At 35.2% G+C, this 18,022-nt stretch overlaps 2 protein-coding genes across 2 annotated transcripts; one reads left to right on the top strand and one right to left on the bottom strand.

The window, feature by feature from the left end:
• Positions 1 to 309: 309 nt before the first annotated feature.
• On the bottom strand, positions 310 to 4,170 carry LOC109018843 (polygalacturonase QRT2-like). Its single transcript, XM_019001032.2, has 9 exons — positions 3,680 to 4,170; positions 3,344 to 3,472; positions 2,926 to 3,093; positions 2,779 to 2,799; positions 2,473 to 2,680; positions 2,227 to 2,308; positions 1,929 to 2,037; positions 953 to 1,069; positions 310 to 801 (listed from the first exon to the last, which is right to left on the bottom strand). Exons 1-9 carry the CDS (start codon positions 4,037 to 4,039, stop codon positions 586 to 588), a joined length of 1,410 nt encoding a protein of 469 aa, XP_018856577.1. The 5' UTR covers positions 4,040 to 4,170; the 3' UTR covers positions 310 to 585.
• Positions 4,171 to 8,943: 4,773 nt separating this feature from the next.
• LOC109018846 (carotenoid 9,10(9',10')-cleavage dioxygenase 1) lies at positions 8,944 to 16,857 on the top strand. The gene is made up of 15 exons (XM_019001036.2): positions 8,944 to 9,052; positions 9,145 to 9,504; positions 10,528 to 10,598; positions 10,753 to 10,767; positions 11,185 to 11,296; positions 11,609 to 11,708; positions 12,388 to 12,450; positions 13,037 to 13,147; positions 13,231 to 13,415; positions 13,577 to 13,715; positions 14,455 to 14,572; positions 14,651 to 14,752; positions 15,041 to 15,292; positions 16,032 to 16,143; positions 16,581 to 16,857. Exons 2-15 carry the CDS (start codon positions 9,277 to 9,279, stop codon positions 16,608 to 16,610), a joined length of 1,638 nt encoding a protein of 545 aa, XP_018856581.1. The 5' UTR covers positions 8,944 to 9,052; positions 9,145 to 9,276; the 3' UTR covers positions 16,611 to 16,857.
• Positions 16,858 to 18,022: the final 1,165 nt, after the last annotated feature.

Genomic DNA, 18,022 nt, shown 5'->3' with positions numbered 1-18,022 from the left:
CTAGCCCTCCTAATGACATTACGAATGATCCTTTCTTGGATCTCCATCACCTGGTTATAATACTGCTTTTCGCACCATCGTGATCAAGCCATCGTGCTTCATTATATAATGGCCTCCTTCGATGGAAAAGAATTAGTACTGTTGTGCAATTAATATAAGCCCAATTCATTTCTCTCTCTCTGTCTCTCTCTCTTCTCTTTCTCTCGATGTTAGGGCGCTCACACTATTAAATAAGCCCGATCCAAACGCATGCATTATTTGAATTGTGGGGCCCAAAAAAAACTTCCGAAATACCAAAACGCTTGAAAATACTTTCCAAAACAAATAAATATACTTTATTTATATATGAACCTCAACATGATGTGGAAAAAAAGAAGCAAAAGCATGCAATTATTTGAATTGTATTCAACAACTCATACACTTTCCCTATTTTCTATGTTTCTACGACTAAAACAGCAAGCGATATCTGACAATCGACCAGTACCGGCGTATTGATGCTAAGCCAATTATATTAATTTACAGTACTGTCAATAATAAAAAAAAGAAGTATATTTGGATTTCGCTTTTCCACCGAATAATTCATGATCAGCACCGTGGAAAGACTTTCCCCTTGTTTGCCAGTCCAACATTGTCACAAGAAGCTTTGACAGCTGCATCTCCTGCGCGTACTAGATCAACATTTTGCAATGAGATCCCCTGACAGGGAATGCTCTCGCTGCAGTGGAATTTTACAGCATCCTCCGAAGCACTAGTACCTTTGATGTTTCTGTAAATCACAGTGCTTATTTGCACAGCCGAGTCCTGCAGTCATGCATTAATAATAGATCATTAATTTATAATTAAGATGATTGGTATCAGCTTCATGTTTTAATTTGGGACTGTGCTTTACGTGTAAGAGCCTTTTAATTTGGGATCATATAAATATATATATATATATATATATATATATTACCTGTTCTTTGCATGGACTATCTTGATCGCAATAGTTTTGATCTATGATTATAGGATTGCTGACATTGTTCATCTCGATATTTTGAAATAGGATATTTTTGGCATACCCAGAGCCTCCCTGCACATATATATATGGATTAAAATCGAAAATTATAACAAATATGTGGAACTGTTAAATATACGCAAACATATATATATATATATATAATTATATGCAGAGAGAGAGAGAGAGAGTGAGAGAGAGAGAGAGAGAGAGAGAGAGAGAGAGAGAGACGTTACATGTGGCCGGTAATTAAAGAAGTGAAGAAGTGGTAATTAATATTATTTGTAATTTAACTTGTTATACAAGCAGCTGGTACTTTTGGTGAGTGGGTCCTATATATATATGTAGGTCAGCAGCAGGAAAGAAGAATGAAGAAAGACGTAAACTTGTTAATTGGTTCATGATCAGCACAAGTCAAGAATTAAGTATGTGGTAAGTAGTAAACATGGGGGCCGGGGGACGACGTTTCAGCTTGTAAGGTGGAGGGATTAAAGGAGCTAGGAAAAATAAGGGTGCATGGAAGACCTCTCTTAATCATTTTGCACCCAATTTTTCGTGATCATTTCTAAAGTACTTACTACTTCCGTTGTTTTTCCATCAACTTTTGCTTCTTTCTTTCTTTCTTTTTCTTTTTCTTTTTTTCTGATCATCTGTTTCTCGCAATGTTTTCATGAGAATTTCCTACGGCGCCCAACAATATTATATATTGCGCCTAAATTGATGCAACTTTAAACTTTTTAACCAATTAATTGTAAAAGGTCACGTACGTACCCACAAGTTTTTCAAAATGATCAGTCTGCCTAATGTACGTATTGATGCCTACGTTTATATATATATATAGCTCCTTAATTATAAACAGTCTGGCCGGGAGTGCCCGACCAGGAGCCAGAATGGGTAGCGATGAAAATTACCAAGTATTGATCTTAATAATTACCTGCCAAGTTTTAATCCTCACTCCGTTAGTAGTTCCTGAAAGTCTTGCTCTATCAACTACCACATTTGAAACATAGTCGCTGGAACCGTCAGCTCCTAAGCTCCCAATGCTGCAAACCGATATCCAAACTAATAAGTAATAATTAACAGAGAAAATAACAAAAACCAGCCCCATATATATTATGCGCATGCATCGTGCTAGCTAGCTAGCTAGCTAGTAGAACTACTTTAGTTCAACTTTATTAATTAGGTGATCAAAACCAAGTTAGAGCATATAGTGCATGAGAGATGATCATCACCTTATTCCATGACCTGGTCCACATGTAATGTCTGTGGCTCGAACATTTTTTGACCCAGCCACTATTGAAATACAATCATCACCTTCAACAAATAAAAATAAAATGATTAACTTCCCACCCGGTTCAGAATTTATTGTAAAAAATAGATATTTTGCCAATACATTAAATAGTAATTAGTTGTTACTAAATTATAGAAAACTGAAGTTTCTAGGCCTAATTTTTTTTTTTTTTTTTTTGTGGGTGTACCTGTTCTGATAACACAGTTTTGAATATTAATATTCTGTGTTTCGGTAACATGAATTCCATCCGTATTGGGACTATTCCCTGGTGCAGTCACCAAGAGATTCAAGGCTTTGACGTTTACACAGTTCTGAAATGAAACATGCATTTGCTGTGCGTTTTGGATTCTCAGATTAGACACTCTCAAATTGTTGCAGCCGAGGAAGGTCACAGCCTACAAACAGTTATTAAATCAATAAAAAAACATTACAAAGGAAAAAGTTAAATATAATGTTAGAAAAGCCATGGAGAATGGAAGATCCAGGAACTTACAGTTGGTGCGTGCGTGCAAGGCTGTAGAAAAACAATGGAAGAGATCAGAAGTGTCAATAATACTAACTAGTTTACTAATTATGATTGGGAACCACAAAAATAAAGGCACGAAAGTTAAATGGGAGAATTCAGTATAATAAGACATACAAGGTTTTTGTTAATTTTGCATGAGTTTGTCCACCATTTCCTCCCATTGCCATTGATGGAGCCCCCACCTTCAACTACAAAATTTTGAATATTTTCAAAAACAAGCCAATGTCGTGTATCTCTTGCATAATCTGATCTATGAGAAGAAGCTTTGATTGTTCCGTAGACCTAGTAAAAAAAATATAAACAAGGACTCGTTAATTTCCACAGGAAAAATATATAAAATGTTAATTAATTGCATGAGTAACATATATATATGTATGTATATTATATTATCGATATGTTCATACGCATGCATGTATGTACGTAAAATGTTATTCGGCTTAAGATGATGCATGTTTATACTACATATGGACTATACATATACATATATAATATACATATGGTTCATGATACGCATGCATGCATAAAAACTCACCTTCAATGTCATATCAGATTTGCAGGGACCCGAGAATGTAATTGGCTTGAGATGGTAGTTCCCATTTTTAGGGACCACAAGAACACTGTTTGCAGAAGAACAAGCTGCCTTCCAAGCTTTCCGAAATGCCTAACATAAATGTTTGAGAAATCAAACCACTATCATGAAACCCAAAAAAAAAAAAAAAGCCAAACATAAATGTTTGAGAAATCAAACCACTATCATGAAACCCACAAAAAAAAAAAAAAAAAAAAGATCATCCCAAACCAACTACAGAGAAAAAGAAACGAAAACGGAAAATCGTGAAGAATGGTCGAACTTAAATGGGGTACGTACCTCAGTATCGTCTCTTCCGTCACCTTTAGCTCCAAAGTGATCTACACTGACCAGCCAGCTTGGTGAGGTCGAAGGAGTTTGTGCTTGTCTAAGCCTTCTTTTCATACCAAACCTTTTGGCCGCAGACATCACGATCAGGTCCACAAACCCAGGCTCATGTTTGTCATGATCCTGGTCCTGATGATGATGATCGATATTATTGCTTATTGATGTGGTGTAGGCTCTACGATGATCATCAGAACCATGAGTGTCGTCTAGATGATCAATCGTAAGTGGGCCCTCTTGGTAGCTGCTAAAACAGGATGAGAAGGGGGCTCCTAAGATTATGAAAAGTACGAGAAAAATGATTTGTGGGGACATATCTTTCACTTGATCTGGAGAAAAGCAAATCTTCAAGATCAACAACCGGGATTTTGGAAGAGAACAATATTCAAGTGTGCTTTGTAGGAAAGGGCCGCTGCTGGTATATGTTTACAGAAAGGTGCTTTCCTGATTTTAACAGAGATAGATTGGCTCTATTTATAGACGAAGGAAAAGGTACAAGCTAGTGATCATAGAAGGATGAAGATTTACGAGAAAGAATACGAGTCATAGAGGAACTAGGACTTCTAATAGATTGGGTCAGAGAATAAGGATTAGGATTTACGAGAAAGAATACAAATCCTCTAGCTAATAGATTATTATTGGGTTTTACATTAAGAGAAGAGATTGCGCTGTGCAAGGAATAATGACCGGTAGCCAGACTACTTTGGGACGTTTCACATTTTGTTTTCAATGGATAAAGAAAAAGAAAATCAAACTGAGTTCGTGCGTGCTTGTTGACCAATAGTTTGACATGTAAACCTCACTTGCATTTTATCACGTGTTCATGATGCATGGTGCAGGCCTCATGTATGATCTATTAGATATATCATGCATGTCATGTGTATGCATGCATATATATATATATATATATATATATATATATATAGCAAATCAATAACGAGACGTTACTTTTTATTTGTTAATATATATTTGTATGGTATTTTTGTAACCAGAAAATTTTTCAACTTAATTAAGTTTGACTTTATAGGGTTGGTTTGTTTTCAAAGATGAGATGAGATGAATTGAGATTAAAGTTAAAAAGTTGAATAAAATATTGTTATAATATATTTTTTAATATTATTTTTATTTTAGGATTTGAAAAGGTTGAATTGTTTATTTTATTTTATGTGAGGATTTGAAAATGTTGTAATGATGAGGTGAGATGAAATGAGATGAATTTAAATATTTCCTGAAAACAAACAAGGTCATATGTACGTAATAGATATCATTAACGAAGTGGAGAGTGATCCATTTATATAGATATTTATTAATTAATTACTAGGTTAATTAATTTCAATAATTAGGACGAAAATTAAATCATGACTTTAAGTAATTAATTAGGTCATCATGACTCATGAATATTATTGATGTCGATATTGTAAACAAGTTGAGTTCATCTATCTTCTATATATCGATCGATATGCACACACACGAGTATACATTCAATACACATCTATCTATATATATAATTATTTTCACAACATATATGATATTATATACATGCAGCATGGATCTGCATGCATGCATGCGATAATATGCAGGTCTTCGATCGATCGTTATTTTTCCATTTTGGCACAAATAGAATTAGGTATTTATCCACCTTTAGTTATTTAATGACATAGAAAGTAAATGCCGGTTGACATGTATATAGCTATATATATATATATATATTAAAGTCAAATACAAATATATTATATGTTGGTCTTAATTTATACAGGCGTAGAACACGATCGACCTATGCGAGTCCAAATAAGACTGCATCGTAGTAATTATGAACAATGGAGAAAATATTGACAATAAAAAACTATTTCATTAGACTATGTTTGGTCCATGCGGCGCCAATTACGTAAAAAGATGTGAATTCTAATTCAACGTACGTACGTACACCATGCATCATCGATCCTAATTTCTTAAATAAGAACTAACTTTGTATGCAAAATTTTCAAATTCCAACCACCAATTTAACTACCAAATCAGGTAGAAATTCCGGGTTAATTATCATGTCAAAAGTAACAATATTAATTTATTAGGAGCAGTTTATTAATCTAGATAGGCCCCACATCTAGTTATATATTAACCCGAAAATTAATGATCTTTTCACTTTGGAAAACCAAATATAAAATTATCAAATGCCGCGAATATATATATATATAACACCCTTAGGATCTTTAGGACTATATATATATATATATATATATATATATATGTGTGTGTGTGTGTGGGTTCAATGCTGGGACTCCAATAATATTCTCTATATAGTGTTGATCAACCAATAATTAATTGCATATATAGGGAAAAAAAAAAAAGGGAAAAGAGAGCTGATCTCAAAAGGCAGGCCAGGGTTTCCGAAGTTAAACTAAAAAATGACCTCAACGTACGTCACCAACATTTTTATTTCATGACATCGATATATATATGTGTATATATATAAAGTACTTGAAAGTCAAAAGTACTTTCGGGTTATGCGGTTTAAATTTTTCAGGCTCATGTGTACGTAAATTACGCCTTGGATCGAGGTTGGTAATTAACATACTATACATAGTCATTATAAAATCATTAATTCAACATTGTACCAAGTTACAAGTACGTATACATGATGCTATATATTCAAGTACCCCATCATGATTACAATTAGTTTATGACCCTATGACCATGCTTGTCATGTCTCCATGAACCATGTTGTCAAATTGAGGGGGCTGTATTTGGAAGAGTGAATTAACGGATGAAGTGCGCATTTACTTACCGAAACATAGAAAGTTAGGGAAGTTAGCATGCATGCAGTTACATATTTAGGTGAATTAGGCCTTTTTTGCAAGGGAAAGAGAAGGTACGATTGTGGTAAGAGAATGGGATTTGCGTGTGCTTTGGGGCCAGGCCAGGGTTCAAGTCCTACTAGATCAGATCAAGATCATTAAGCTAGCACCACTACTTGGCCGGGCGGCCACGGTCCCTATGACTTGCCGTGGTGTACGTGTTTGGGAAAGATATAATTAATATGCAACGAGGGATGGGAGTTTGGAGGGGAGTCGTTAATAACTTGTGACTTGGGTTAATTTGTTCCCACTCCAAGAAGGTTTTATGTCCTTGTCACTTCTTGCTTGCTGCATTATTTACATCGATGATCGATCTTCGTTATTCATGATTGACCTGAGAGATCAGAGAGAGAGAGATATATATATATCCTCAAGTTATTTAAATAAGGCTTTATATATAATTAATCTTTTCCTTTTTTTTAATAGATCAGTTTTAAATTATATATTATCTATAATTTTATTACATATCCAAATTAAACTGCATTTGTTTTAGAAAATAGAATATTTTTTGAGTTAAAGAAGAAACCAAACTTCTATTCTAAAAAGATTAGGATATGTTTGGCAAGTGAGATGAGATACAAAATTCTCATGTCATGATGATCATTACAATTTTTTCAAATTTTCACATGATAAAATATAATAAACAATTCAACTTTTTTCAAATCTCTAAACAATAATAATATTAAAAAGTAATATTTTAAACTTTCATCTAAAATAAAAAATTATCATTTCACTATCCAAATAAAACATTATAAATTTATATATATCGATCCCCAACGTACTGCCAGGGATCGAGTTTTTTCTCCCCTGATCTGAAAAATACCAACCGATTTGGTAGTTATCTACTTATCTTGTAGGTTGAATTTGAGACCTCGTAGCTCACATGATAAAAATAATAAAAATAACGATCGATTAATTTGACCACATATTTCGGCGGTAATCAGTTGATAGACCATGCGTCCATTAATTCAATTTTCAAACACGGAGTTGAAAAAAAAATGGGAATGATTAACCTTAATTAGCTATTATATATATATTAAACGTGGAATTTTAAATCTTCACATTTTGCACAAATTATTAGAAAAAAAGCCTAATTATTCTCTACCTTATAAATTTGCAAATTGCGATATATAACAGTACGTTAGAGGCAGGCAAGCTAGCTAGAGCGAGAGTACTTTCGTACCTAACAGTAACTAACAAACAACGAACGGGGCATGCATGCATGCAGTAAGATTGAGAGGTTGAGAAGGGATCCCAAGTGACCTCAATTTCGTAGTAGTTAATTTACAGATTGATGATGATGATGGCATCATCTCTAATTAAGCAATTTCTTTATTTAATCGATCGGAAGTTTGGTGGGATGATTCCTCCGCTGATAGAGGAGTGATTGATTAAATTTGTGGGTAGGAATTGAAAAATGTTGTGGTTCTGTTACCAGATCAATCCTGCCATGATCATTTCGGAAATTAAAGAACATGAGTCGTGTAGGTAGGATGAATTCGGTACATTTAGAAGAATAAAATTTCCCATATTTGAAACTTTATACCATGTTTATCTTAATTTTACATTATATATAGTCATGTTGAGACAAACACGTACATGACTATAATCCATTCCTATATATATATTATTGACCGTGCGATAACATTTATTCATGATCATAATTATGATCAGTTAGGCTAATTAAGAAGATAGGCTTTGGAATATTAATTTTTCCAAAATAGAGGTGGTTACCATTCTTCAATCATGATTTTTTTTAAGGATTTATAAAAAAAAAGTTGTTTGAAAGCAAAGAATTCGACCCATTTTGACTCGGATTTATTACAGTAGGCCTAACTCAGCTCATGTTTTTGTCAATGCTATTGCTTGCAAGCCAACCATAGCCCGAGACTTTGGAAAATTTAATTTCTATTGTTTATAGATTTTGCTTGCAAGCCCAACTTGTGCCCGCCTCCGCCCACTGGTTTAGAAATTTGGTTCCAGCTGTTTTATTCTTCGTAGGTCTGTTGGGCCCAATAGACCCATTAATGGGCCTACTTTTCTGTGGATTAAGCGCTTACTAAGCCTCGTAAAATCAGTTTATGCTCTAATGCATCTAGCCCAAACAATTACTAAGTGACTGTTCCTACTTCCTAGAAACCTTCCGCATGCCATCCATGAATGGACCTATATATATATAAATATAGATATCTCGGCCCAGGATGCTTTTGTGGCGCATCGAATCATCTCGCTGTTGAGCCACAAAATACAATCGAATTAACAAATAAATTATGAATAATATTACTCGTGATCTCAATTCTTTAAATGATGAATAGATTTACTTAACAAATTATATATGGCAGGAGCAGTTTTGCTTAAAACCAAGCATGCATGATGCTTCCATGTCCAGCAACAATAACATACGCGCCATTGCCAATAGGATAGAGGAGGAGGCAGACAAGTGAGGATCTTCTAATCGAGACGGCAAAAGACGCGGGTATCTTTCATTTTCTTTTTATTTAATCATTTTTCTTTTTATTTGCTTTCTTGATCCAATCAATTAATTGGAAAATTCAAGCAACGTGGCAGTATATTCACCAACAAAGCTGAGAGTGGAAGAGACGGCACACGGCCATAATCCACCAACGACAGGAGTCGGGACTATAACCTCACAACATTACGTTTTACTGCACTCAGAGATACACACACACACACAGAAATATGGCAGAGGAGAAGCAGAGCTTAGGCGGAAGAGGAGAGGCGGTAGTGGTGGTGGACCCGAAGCCAAGGAAAGGGCTCACTTCGAAGGTGGTGGACTTTCTGGAGAAGCTCATCGTCAAGTTCATGTACGACACTTCTCAGCGTCACCATTATCTCTCCGGTAACTTCGCTCCGGTTCACGACGAGACCCCTCCCGCCACCGACCTCCTCGTCAAAGGCTTCCTCCCGGTGCGGACAATTAACTCTCTTCCACTGATTGTGTGTGTGAATCATTGTGGCTTGAATTGAGGACTCGAGGGTTTGTTTGGTATTGGGTGAGAATGGAAATAATTTAGGGATGAACAGCTATACCAATTTTTATCAACCATACGGAGTGTTATGGAGTTCAATTTTTTTTTTCCCTAAACGTCATAGAATTGAAGTTAAATGGTATTTTAATTTCCTGGACGTCGCTTAAAAAGAAATTTACTTCGGAGTTTCATTTTGGTTTTTATGGGAAATTTTAGTATATTTTGCTGTCTGATGGTGTGTTAATCTCGGTGTATCATAAATTCAGATAGGATAATCTTTTTAATTGAAATTTATATTAATGGTCTGGAATTGTATAGATTATGAAATATTACTCAAATTCTGGCTTAATGAGCGATTATGTTTGGGTAGTGTGACTAGTGTCTGAAGTGTGCATGTTATAGATAACCGGCTTTCCTGTGCGGTGCAAATGTTTGATTTAAAAGTCTCGCGTCTAGGAATGTAAGTGTCACGTCGTTGTGTGAACCTAAAGAGTATTTCTGTTTTTAGAAATAATATAAGAAGGCATATTTAGTAATGTGCTGATTAGTTTCCTGTCGTTAATTTTACCTGAGCATTTCGCTGCCAGTGTGAAGATAAATTTCACCAAAACAGGATAGGCCACTGTTTGTTGTGGCACACAAAAATGCACAGGGGGTTAAATGACAAGGTGTTATGTTTGCCTCACCTCATTGGCACAAGCTTTTTTTGGGATTCCTAGTACTCTTACCTCCTTATCAAGGATGTAATTAATTGTCCCTGTCGTGCATGAACTAGTCGTCTGGAACACTTCCTATCACCTTGAGTCCGATATGTGTTATCCCTTTGTAAAGATGTACTCATTTATTTCTAGTAAAGATGGCTGAGATTTTGAACAATTATTTGTTTATTTCTCTATTGCTTCACGCTGTATCTTATCATGCTTCCGTTCCCATAACATGGAATGAGAAATATTTCTTGCAGGATTGCTTGAATGGAGAGTTTGTTAGGGTGGGTCCCAACCCAAAATTCTCCCCTGTGGCTGCATATCACTGGTATGTCTTTTTTCCCTCTATAGAAATATTTATTATGATATTTTGTCAAGTGTAAGAAGCATAATTAACTGGTTGCTATATATCGAGTTTAGATTTATGTCTTTCCTCCCCCCCGGCAAATATTGTACTTATTCTCTTTGTTGCTCTCTTGCAGGTTTGATGGAGATGGGTGCGTATTTTTTTTTCCTATATTCAAACAGAAGTTCTTTCAAGTTTTCTTGAAGATAGATTTTAAACATGTTGCTTCATTATCCACTAATAGCTTCTGTCTCTCTGCTTGGTGTATTTAATATGTGGATGTTTCAGTGGAGACTCCCAATGTTGTTAAAAATAAAAGTAGCAATTAATCTGCAGACAATCTGCGGACATCTTATGATCTGAAAGGAAAATCTCCGTTATAGTTGTTTATGTTCCAATATTCTGTCCATGTTTTATAGCCTGCCCAATGTTTCTTTTTATTTTGGAGACTTGTGACAGTTGTTTGGAACTTATTATATGCATCTACTATTAATCTGTTAAAGCAAGAAGAGAATTTTTTTATAAGTAAAAGAAATAAGGAAATTAGATGATATCTTTAACATTTCAGCATGGTTCATGGTCTGCGCATCAAAGATGGGAAAGCAACCTATGTCTCCCGCTATGTGAGGACATCTCGACTTAAACAAGAAGAGTATTTTGGAGGTGCTAAATTTATGAAGGTACAACAGTTAGCTATAAAGTTTTTTTTTTCCTCTTTCTGGTGTGTTCATTTGGGTGGTTCACAGGCTCTCTCTCTCTCTCTCTCTCTCTCTCTCTCTCTCTCTCTCTCTCTCTCTCTCTCTGTGTCTGTGCTACATGCCTGTGCTTGTGAAATCTACTGCCAATGGGGGTCACAGAGGAAACAAATTGTCATCAATAAAGAAGAAAAGGTGGTTAGGGATTGTAGAGTTAAGAATCTCAAGAGTAGATAATCTTTTGCTGTATTTGTTTAGTTCGGAGGTCTTATGTGTTCATCTTAATACCTTTTTCAGATTGGAGATCTTAAGGGGCTGTTTGGATTACTCATGGTGAACATGCAAATGCTGAGAGCAAAACTGAAAGTATTAGATGTTTCATATGGAACTGGAACAGGTACTTTAGCCTTGTTTTCATTTCATTGCTCAAATGGAAAGACATATGCTGTGATTGTGCACACATTTTTAGTAAAGCTCAAAAACATTATTCCTTATATATACACTCTTTGTGTTCTGGATTTTGCTTATTTGCTTGGTCTCCTATGTTGGGTATTAGTGGGTGGATAGGTCTTTTCTCATTGAATCCCCAAACATTAGGACAGAAGTACAGGAATTGGTTACTGGAACAAGATTTCCAAATGCTTGTTTTTAAACCTTGGCTGGCAAATCTATAATTTTACATACTGTGTTTTACACTTTTATTTCCATTAATTTAATTCTAAAAAAAACAAAAAACTATGCTATTTTTAATGCTTAAGATTTGAACTTGAGCTACACAGCCTCTCCCCATCATTTATTTTTCTCTTTCAAATGTGAGTTTCGCCCCATGGGAGCGAGAGAGATTCAGACTGCTGAGCTCCACTTCAAGAGGCATTTTCCCCAGCAAACACACGAGTATACCACTTTAATGCGCCTGTGTGGCATGTGTGGATCCATCAATAAGTATCTCTGCTAAATGTGCCATGCCAAAATCAATTTTTGAATATTTGTATTGGTGTGTCTCATATATTTATTTCCTGTTTTAAGTAATCCTGTTGTGAATTGACAGACACGAACTGTTTGTCACCCACGTCCAGGTAATACGGCACTCATATATCACCATGGGAAACTTCTAGCACTTTCCGAGGCAGATAAACCTTGTAAGCTTGCCTTCTTTCATTGCTACTTCTAAAATAAAAAGAAAATGATTTATTTCTCTGGATTGACATTGATTAGAGAGCCTGATGAGGAGAGATGTCAAATGCATTCCCATTGGACCAGCACAGAGATTTTTCTTTGGATATTTATGGATTGCATTACTTTGGTAATAACATGAAAATTCAATGATTTTCATGGTGGGGAAAAAGGACTATGGAGAAATGCCAATTTAGGGCTGTTTGAATTCAAAATCCACCTCAACTCATCTCAACTCAACTCATCTCATCTTCCTCATTACAACTTTTCCAAATTCCCACAAAAATATAATAAACAATTTAACTTTTTCAAATCCCAAAACAACTTTCTCAAATTCCCACACAAAATATAATAAACAATTCAACTTTTTAAAATCTCAAAACAATAATAATATTAAAAAATAATATTCTAAAAATATTTTATTTTACTATTTACAAATCATCTCAACTCATCTCTGAATCCAAACCACTCCACATGGACTCCAGCAGAGAACTTTCTGCAACTTTCTTGCTTCTGATGTGGGATTGAAATTGTTGTCATTGCATTATGTAGATGTCCTTAAAGTTTTGGAAGATGGAGATCTCCAAACACTTGGCATGCTGGATTATGACAAGAGATTGACTCATTCTTTCACTGCCCATCCAAAGGTTGATCCATTCACTGGTAAAGGCATCATCCTCGACAGAAGTTTGTTAAGCCACTGTAATGGAAGACTTCCTTTTAACTTCCAGAATATCTTCATGCAGGCGAGATGTTTACATTTGGCTATGCACATACACCACCATATATCACTTACAGAGTAATTTCAAAGGATGGTTTCATGCATGACCCGGTACCAATAACAGTACCAGATCCCATCATGATGCATGACTTTGCCATTACTGAGAACTATGCAATTTTCATGGATCTTCCATTGTATTTCAGACCAAAGGTATGACACATGCAAAGTTGGTACTGTTAAAAATATTAACCTGCTCAAATTACCATTATATTCACTACATAAGTTTGGATGCGTAGTGATGAAAGACCATGTCTTCGTTTTCTGAAGACATTGTCAAGCATCATTTCAGTTACATCACATTTGGTTTTCAGGAAATGGTGAAGGAGAACAAGCTGATATTCACATTTGATGCAACGAAAAAGGCTCGCTTTGGTGTACTTCCTCGGTATGCAAAGGATGAGCTGCTAATCAAATGGTTTGAGCTTCCAAATTGCTTCATATTCCATAATGGTATGTTTTTTTGCCTTGCTCTCTCTTCTTTAACGCCAACATGTCCTTTAAATTCATACTGTTTATTAGATGAAGTTTGCTGGTGGCAAACCAATAATATCTGCCCGGAGATTATGTTTAATAATGTAGAACTGCTAGAATATGCAGTAGCTTTTAAGATTCTATTTCTGCTCCTGGTTAGCATTATCGAGACTCGTTAATTGACAATGTGACCTGCTTACCCCTCTTACTAAATTATTCGGATATCAATTATTTTGAGCTATTTGTTTGTTATTCGCATTAAGATATCCTTACCACTTTGGCTTGGCTACCCAAATCTTTCAGGTCAATCAGTTCTATTTCCAGCAAAAACCTTGTTGAATCTATTTAGCTCTATCCTTGATTTTGAGCAGCATTCTCTATCTTCTTTAAGCCATGACAGTTCTTTCCCATTGATCTTACACCTATTTGTTGACTGATAGAAAGCGGTGAATTTTCCTTACTTAAGCCTGTGACTGTTATCGTAATTCCATGAGATGCTGATGATAATTCTAGAATTAGCCTTATGGCCTCTATCTTGGTCAAGTCAATCTGGAAGGAGCAAGATTATCCGTTGCCATCTATTGAGCTTTTGTTGATCTCACTCTTTCTAGATTTGTAAATATATAGCCATGTGTGACTTATGATTGAGCTATAATGGAAGTTAATTCTGTTTTTTCGTATGTCCATTCTGACCTTTTTAGTGACTTCCTTTCATTAGCCAATGCATGGGAGGAGGAGGATGAAGTTGTTATGATCACTTGTCGCCTTGAGAATCCAAATCTGGACATGGTCAGTGGGACTATCAAAGAAAATCTTGAAAACTTCTGCAACGAGCTGTAGGACAACTTTTTCCCATTTTATGAAAACTCAAAGCTCTATGCATGCCTCAGTATTTCTGACAGTATTATTTTCAGGTATGAGATGAGATTCAATATGAAAACTGGTCTAGCTTCACAGAAGAAGTTATCAGCATCTGCTGTTGATTTCCCAAGGGTTAATGAGAGCTACACTGGCAGGTATCCATCAAATTTTGGTGATAGATCTGTTCAAGATTGCAAAAATTCTGGTTTCTGGAAGCGGCTGATGAAAGCTCAATACTGAAAGGCCATATTATTGATACTTATCAAAAATTATTATTGATATTTTTTTTGTGTATGTTCAGGAATTTATTTTTGTTTCGCTGCCTCCTTTCATCATTTTGCTCCCAGCCATGCTTAATTCATTATGTTCTCATGGGCGTCAAATCACTTATCTTCTTCTTTATTCCATCATTTGTTTTTACTAATTATATTTTGGGTAACCAGGAGACAGCAATATGTATATGGAACCATACTTGACAACATTACAAAAGTCAAGGGGATTATCAAATTTGATCTGCATGCTGAACCAGAGACTGGAAAAACAAAGCTTGAAGTTGGAGGAAATGTTAAAGGCATCTATGACTTGGGACCCAGCAGATTTGGTTCTGAGGCTATTTTTGTCCCTCGCCTGCCTGGCATTACTTCTGAAGAAGATGATGGCTACTTAATATTCTTTGTGCATGATGAGAATACAGGGTATGATTGATGCTTTTTTTTATTTGCTAACTGGAGGAAATGCTTTTTAGAATATGAAACTGATTTGTGAGGAATCTGAATGTCTCAACATTTCCAAGTTCTGAAAGTTAGTTCAATGACGATCTTGACAAAATGAGAAGGCTATAAAACCTACTCAAGGGGGGTGAAAATCATTAATGTTATGGATAAGAAAGCATTGACTCGTTTGGATCCACTCAAGATGTACTCGCTTTTTCATATACCATGCTTAGTTCCACAGAGCAAAACAAAGTAGTTGGAAACTGATAGTGTCGCTCAAGGGGCTATGTTAATAACTCTTCTGCTGGTCAAATGAAGCTCATGAAACCATGTTTTTAAATATTTTCCATGAGGTTGTTTCTACAACAACTATTGAGTTGTGAGTTAGAAGTGAACAGATGAATAGTACGTGTATTACTGTGAACAGTGCGTTGACTCGTATGAAATGAGAAAAGAAGTCTTCTATGCTTCTTTACTCTTTTTTTTGGTGCATTCTAAGAAATCAAATTTGGAAATAAAAGTACCGTGAACATCGCTAAGAATGATGTGCAAGACAGCAAAGTAACAGTGTAGTGTTCATTGTAGTTATATAGCCAGTGTTTCTTTCAGAAGCTTGGTGTAATTATTAACTGTCTCTTAGTGACTCAGATTTTAAGTTTGATTTTTTACCTGTTTTTTATGATGAGGACATAGTCTCATATCTTGATTTAAAAATATGCAGAAAATCATCAGTGCATGTAATTGATGCAAAAACAATGTCAGCTGATCCTATTGCGGTTGTTGAGTTGCCCCACCGAGTTCCATACGGGTTCCATGCCTTCTTTGTGACAGAGGTGAGTGTTGAATTAATTGCTTCGGGATTTATTTTCTTTTTTTAGTTTTCATTTTATCACTCTAGAGTTGGAAATTAATTTCAAGGTTGAAATTCAAAGAGTTTTGAGGATAAAAAGGTTAGGACGAACAGGATTGATATAGAACATAAAATGCAGCTCATAGAAAGTAAGATTAGAACAGAAGAAGCATTGGAAAATGATAATTAGGAGATACTCAATCGTGATCAGATGCGCCAAGGGAAGATAGGACGAGAAATTTGCTATCCAGATGATTGCCTTGCAGTTTATAGTGTTTTTTTTCCCTACTTATTAGTTCACTATCAAAGCTGCCTTGTTAGTTGTTACATACATCTCAGATGGTTCTTGATTTTTAACATATTTTGCTGGCACTCTTGTTATTCCGCTGATTCCAAGTTGTATTCATGGTTTTTGGACAGGACCAACTTCAAGATCAGGCAAAACTCTGATTTTCTACCAGTTGGAGACTGCACAGTGTATGTTAAATAGAGAATGAAGGCGGATCCATGTAAATTAGACGCAAGAAACCTCTCTGGCAGCACATGCTACTTTGACGATATTGTTGCACACATCATACGCATTGTAATAATTACTATCTCGACCTGGAAGAAGTATGTACGATGTCTTTCTTCCCCGGTGACCCGAGGCAAATTCATGATACTTCTTAATGGCAGCCTTTACCTCTGTTATGATTTATTTTCCACTGTTCTTGAAGCTATGTTCGTTGCACAAGAGTAGATGAATTTACAAATAAAAACTATTAAATGATATTCAAGTCATTACAAGATATATAAATATTAAAAAGTGTGAATATTAAGACCCCGATTTTTAAATGGAAGTAATGGAAACATCTCACAAAGTTTACTCAAGTGGAGGGAAATCAAGTCCTCTTTTTATAGTGAGTCAAAGTACCTCTGATTGTCGATATTAATAACTTGAAAAATTATTCTTGTCACTACTTCACTCTGCACATCTTATAAAGAAAAATAAAATTAAAAAAAAAAATTATAAGTGTGCAGTGTGAAAGTGAATAGTGATTGATGTATAGAATTCTTTAAATTTCAGATAAAACAAAAGAAAATTAAGATAACTGCACAACCCATACCTATGTAGTTTCTCTTATTCTTGCTATTCTTCTAATTTTACAAATTATGCACCTAAATTCGGTATCTCAGGAACTCTATTGAATCTTTTTCTAGTCATGCATGGTTCACTTGGCAATCATACTGCCCACAACTAATTTGACAATATTTTCCGAACAACCTTAGTTAGAAGTTCAGGCCTTTCTTCGGCCATTTGGGCAAAAGATTTACTTCAGCGCGCGCATACACACCCATCAAGGTTATTCATTGATTTGGACTCATATTGTTACGTATTCCTCCTCGAGAGATCCATTACTTTAAAATTTTAGCTATAAAGGGTGAGTAATGGTGGGGTACATCTTGTTATCAAATTGAGATGATTGATTAGATAATTAACTTCAAGAATCTGTATTTATAATTGACAAATCATGTGGTTTGGAGCATCAATAATCTACACAATATATGCTGTGGGGCTGCAGTAGGTATAGTAGGACCGACACAGAGATGATATTAAAAAACACATGACATGAATGTGGAACCACCAAATATAATATAGTAATACAGCTGCTGACATTTTATAGTTGGATGGATGCTCTGGGTTCCCTCGTTTATATCACTGTGAGATAAAACCATCCAATCCCATTTGTTCATTATATTGGAAGTTTATAAGTTATGTATCATAAACTGTTTATTTCCTTCGAATTATTCTATTAAATTCTCCAAAAATATATATAGGATTTAACAAATTATCTCATAAAAATATATTAAATAATTCAATT

Source organism: Juglans regia, chromosome 14, assembly GCF_001411555.2.
Source record: "Juglans regia cultivar Chandler chromosome 14, Walnut 2.0, whole genome shotgun sequence".
Classification (NCBI taxonomy): Eukaryota; Viridiplantae; Streptophyta; class Magnoliopsida; order Fagales; family Juglandaceae; genus Juglans; species Juglans regia.
This window is presented reverse-complemented; position numbering and strand designations above follow the sequence as displayed.

What these genes read in the sequence shown, in the direction of transcription:
- LOC109018843 (XM_019001032.2), bottom strand. Translation starts at nt 4,039, where the DNA reads ATGTCCCCACAAATCATTTTTCTCGTACTTTTCATAATCTTAGGAGCC. An exon ending in TGAGGATTAAAACTTGGCAG is followed by an intron (nt 1,070 to 1,928) that starts GTAATTATTAAG and finishes ATATATGTGCAG; the next exon opens with GGAGGCTCTGGGTATGCCAA. An exon ending in ATAGTCCATGCAAAGAACAG is followed by an intron (nt 802 to 952) that starts GTAATATATATA and finishes GCATGACTGCAG; the next exon opens with GACTCGGCTGTGCAAATAAG.
- LOC109018846 (XM_019001036.2), top strand. Translation starts at nt 9,277, where the DNA reads ATGGCAGAGGAGAAGCAGAGCTTAGGCGGAAGAGGAGAGGCGGTAGTG. An exon ending in TTCCGAGGCAGATAAACCTT is followed by an intron (nt 12,451 to 13,036) that starts GTAAGCTTGCCT and finishes TGCATTATGTAG; the next exon opens with ATGTCCTTAAAGTTTTGGAA. An exon ending in GAAAACTTCTGCAACGAGCT is followed by an intron (nt 14,573 to 14,650) that starts GTAGGACAACTT and finishes TATTATTTTCAG; the next exon opens with GTATGAGATGAGATTCAATA.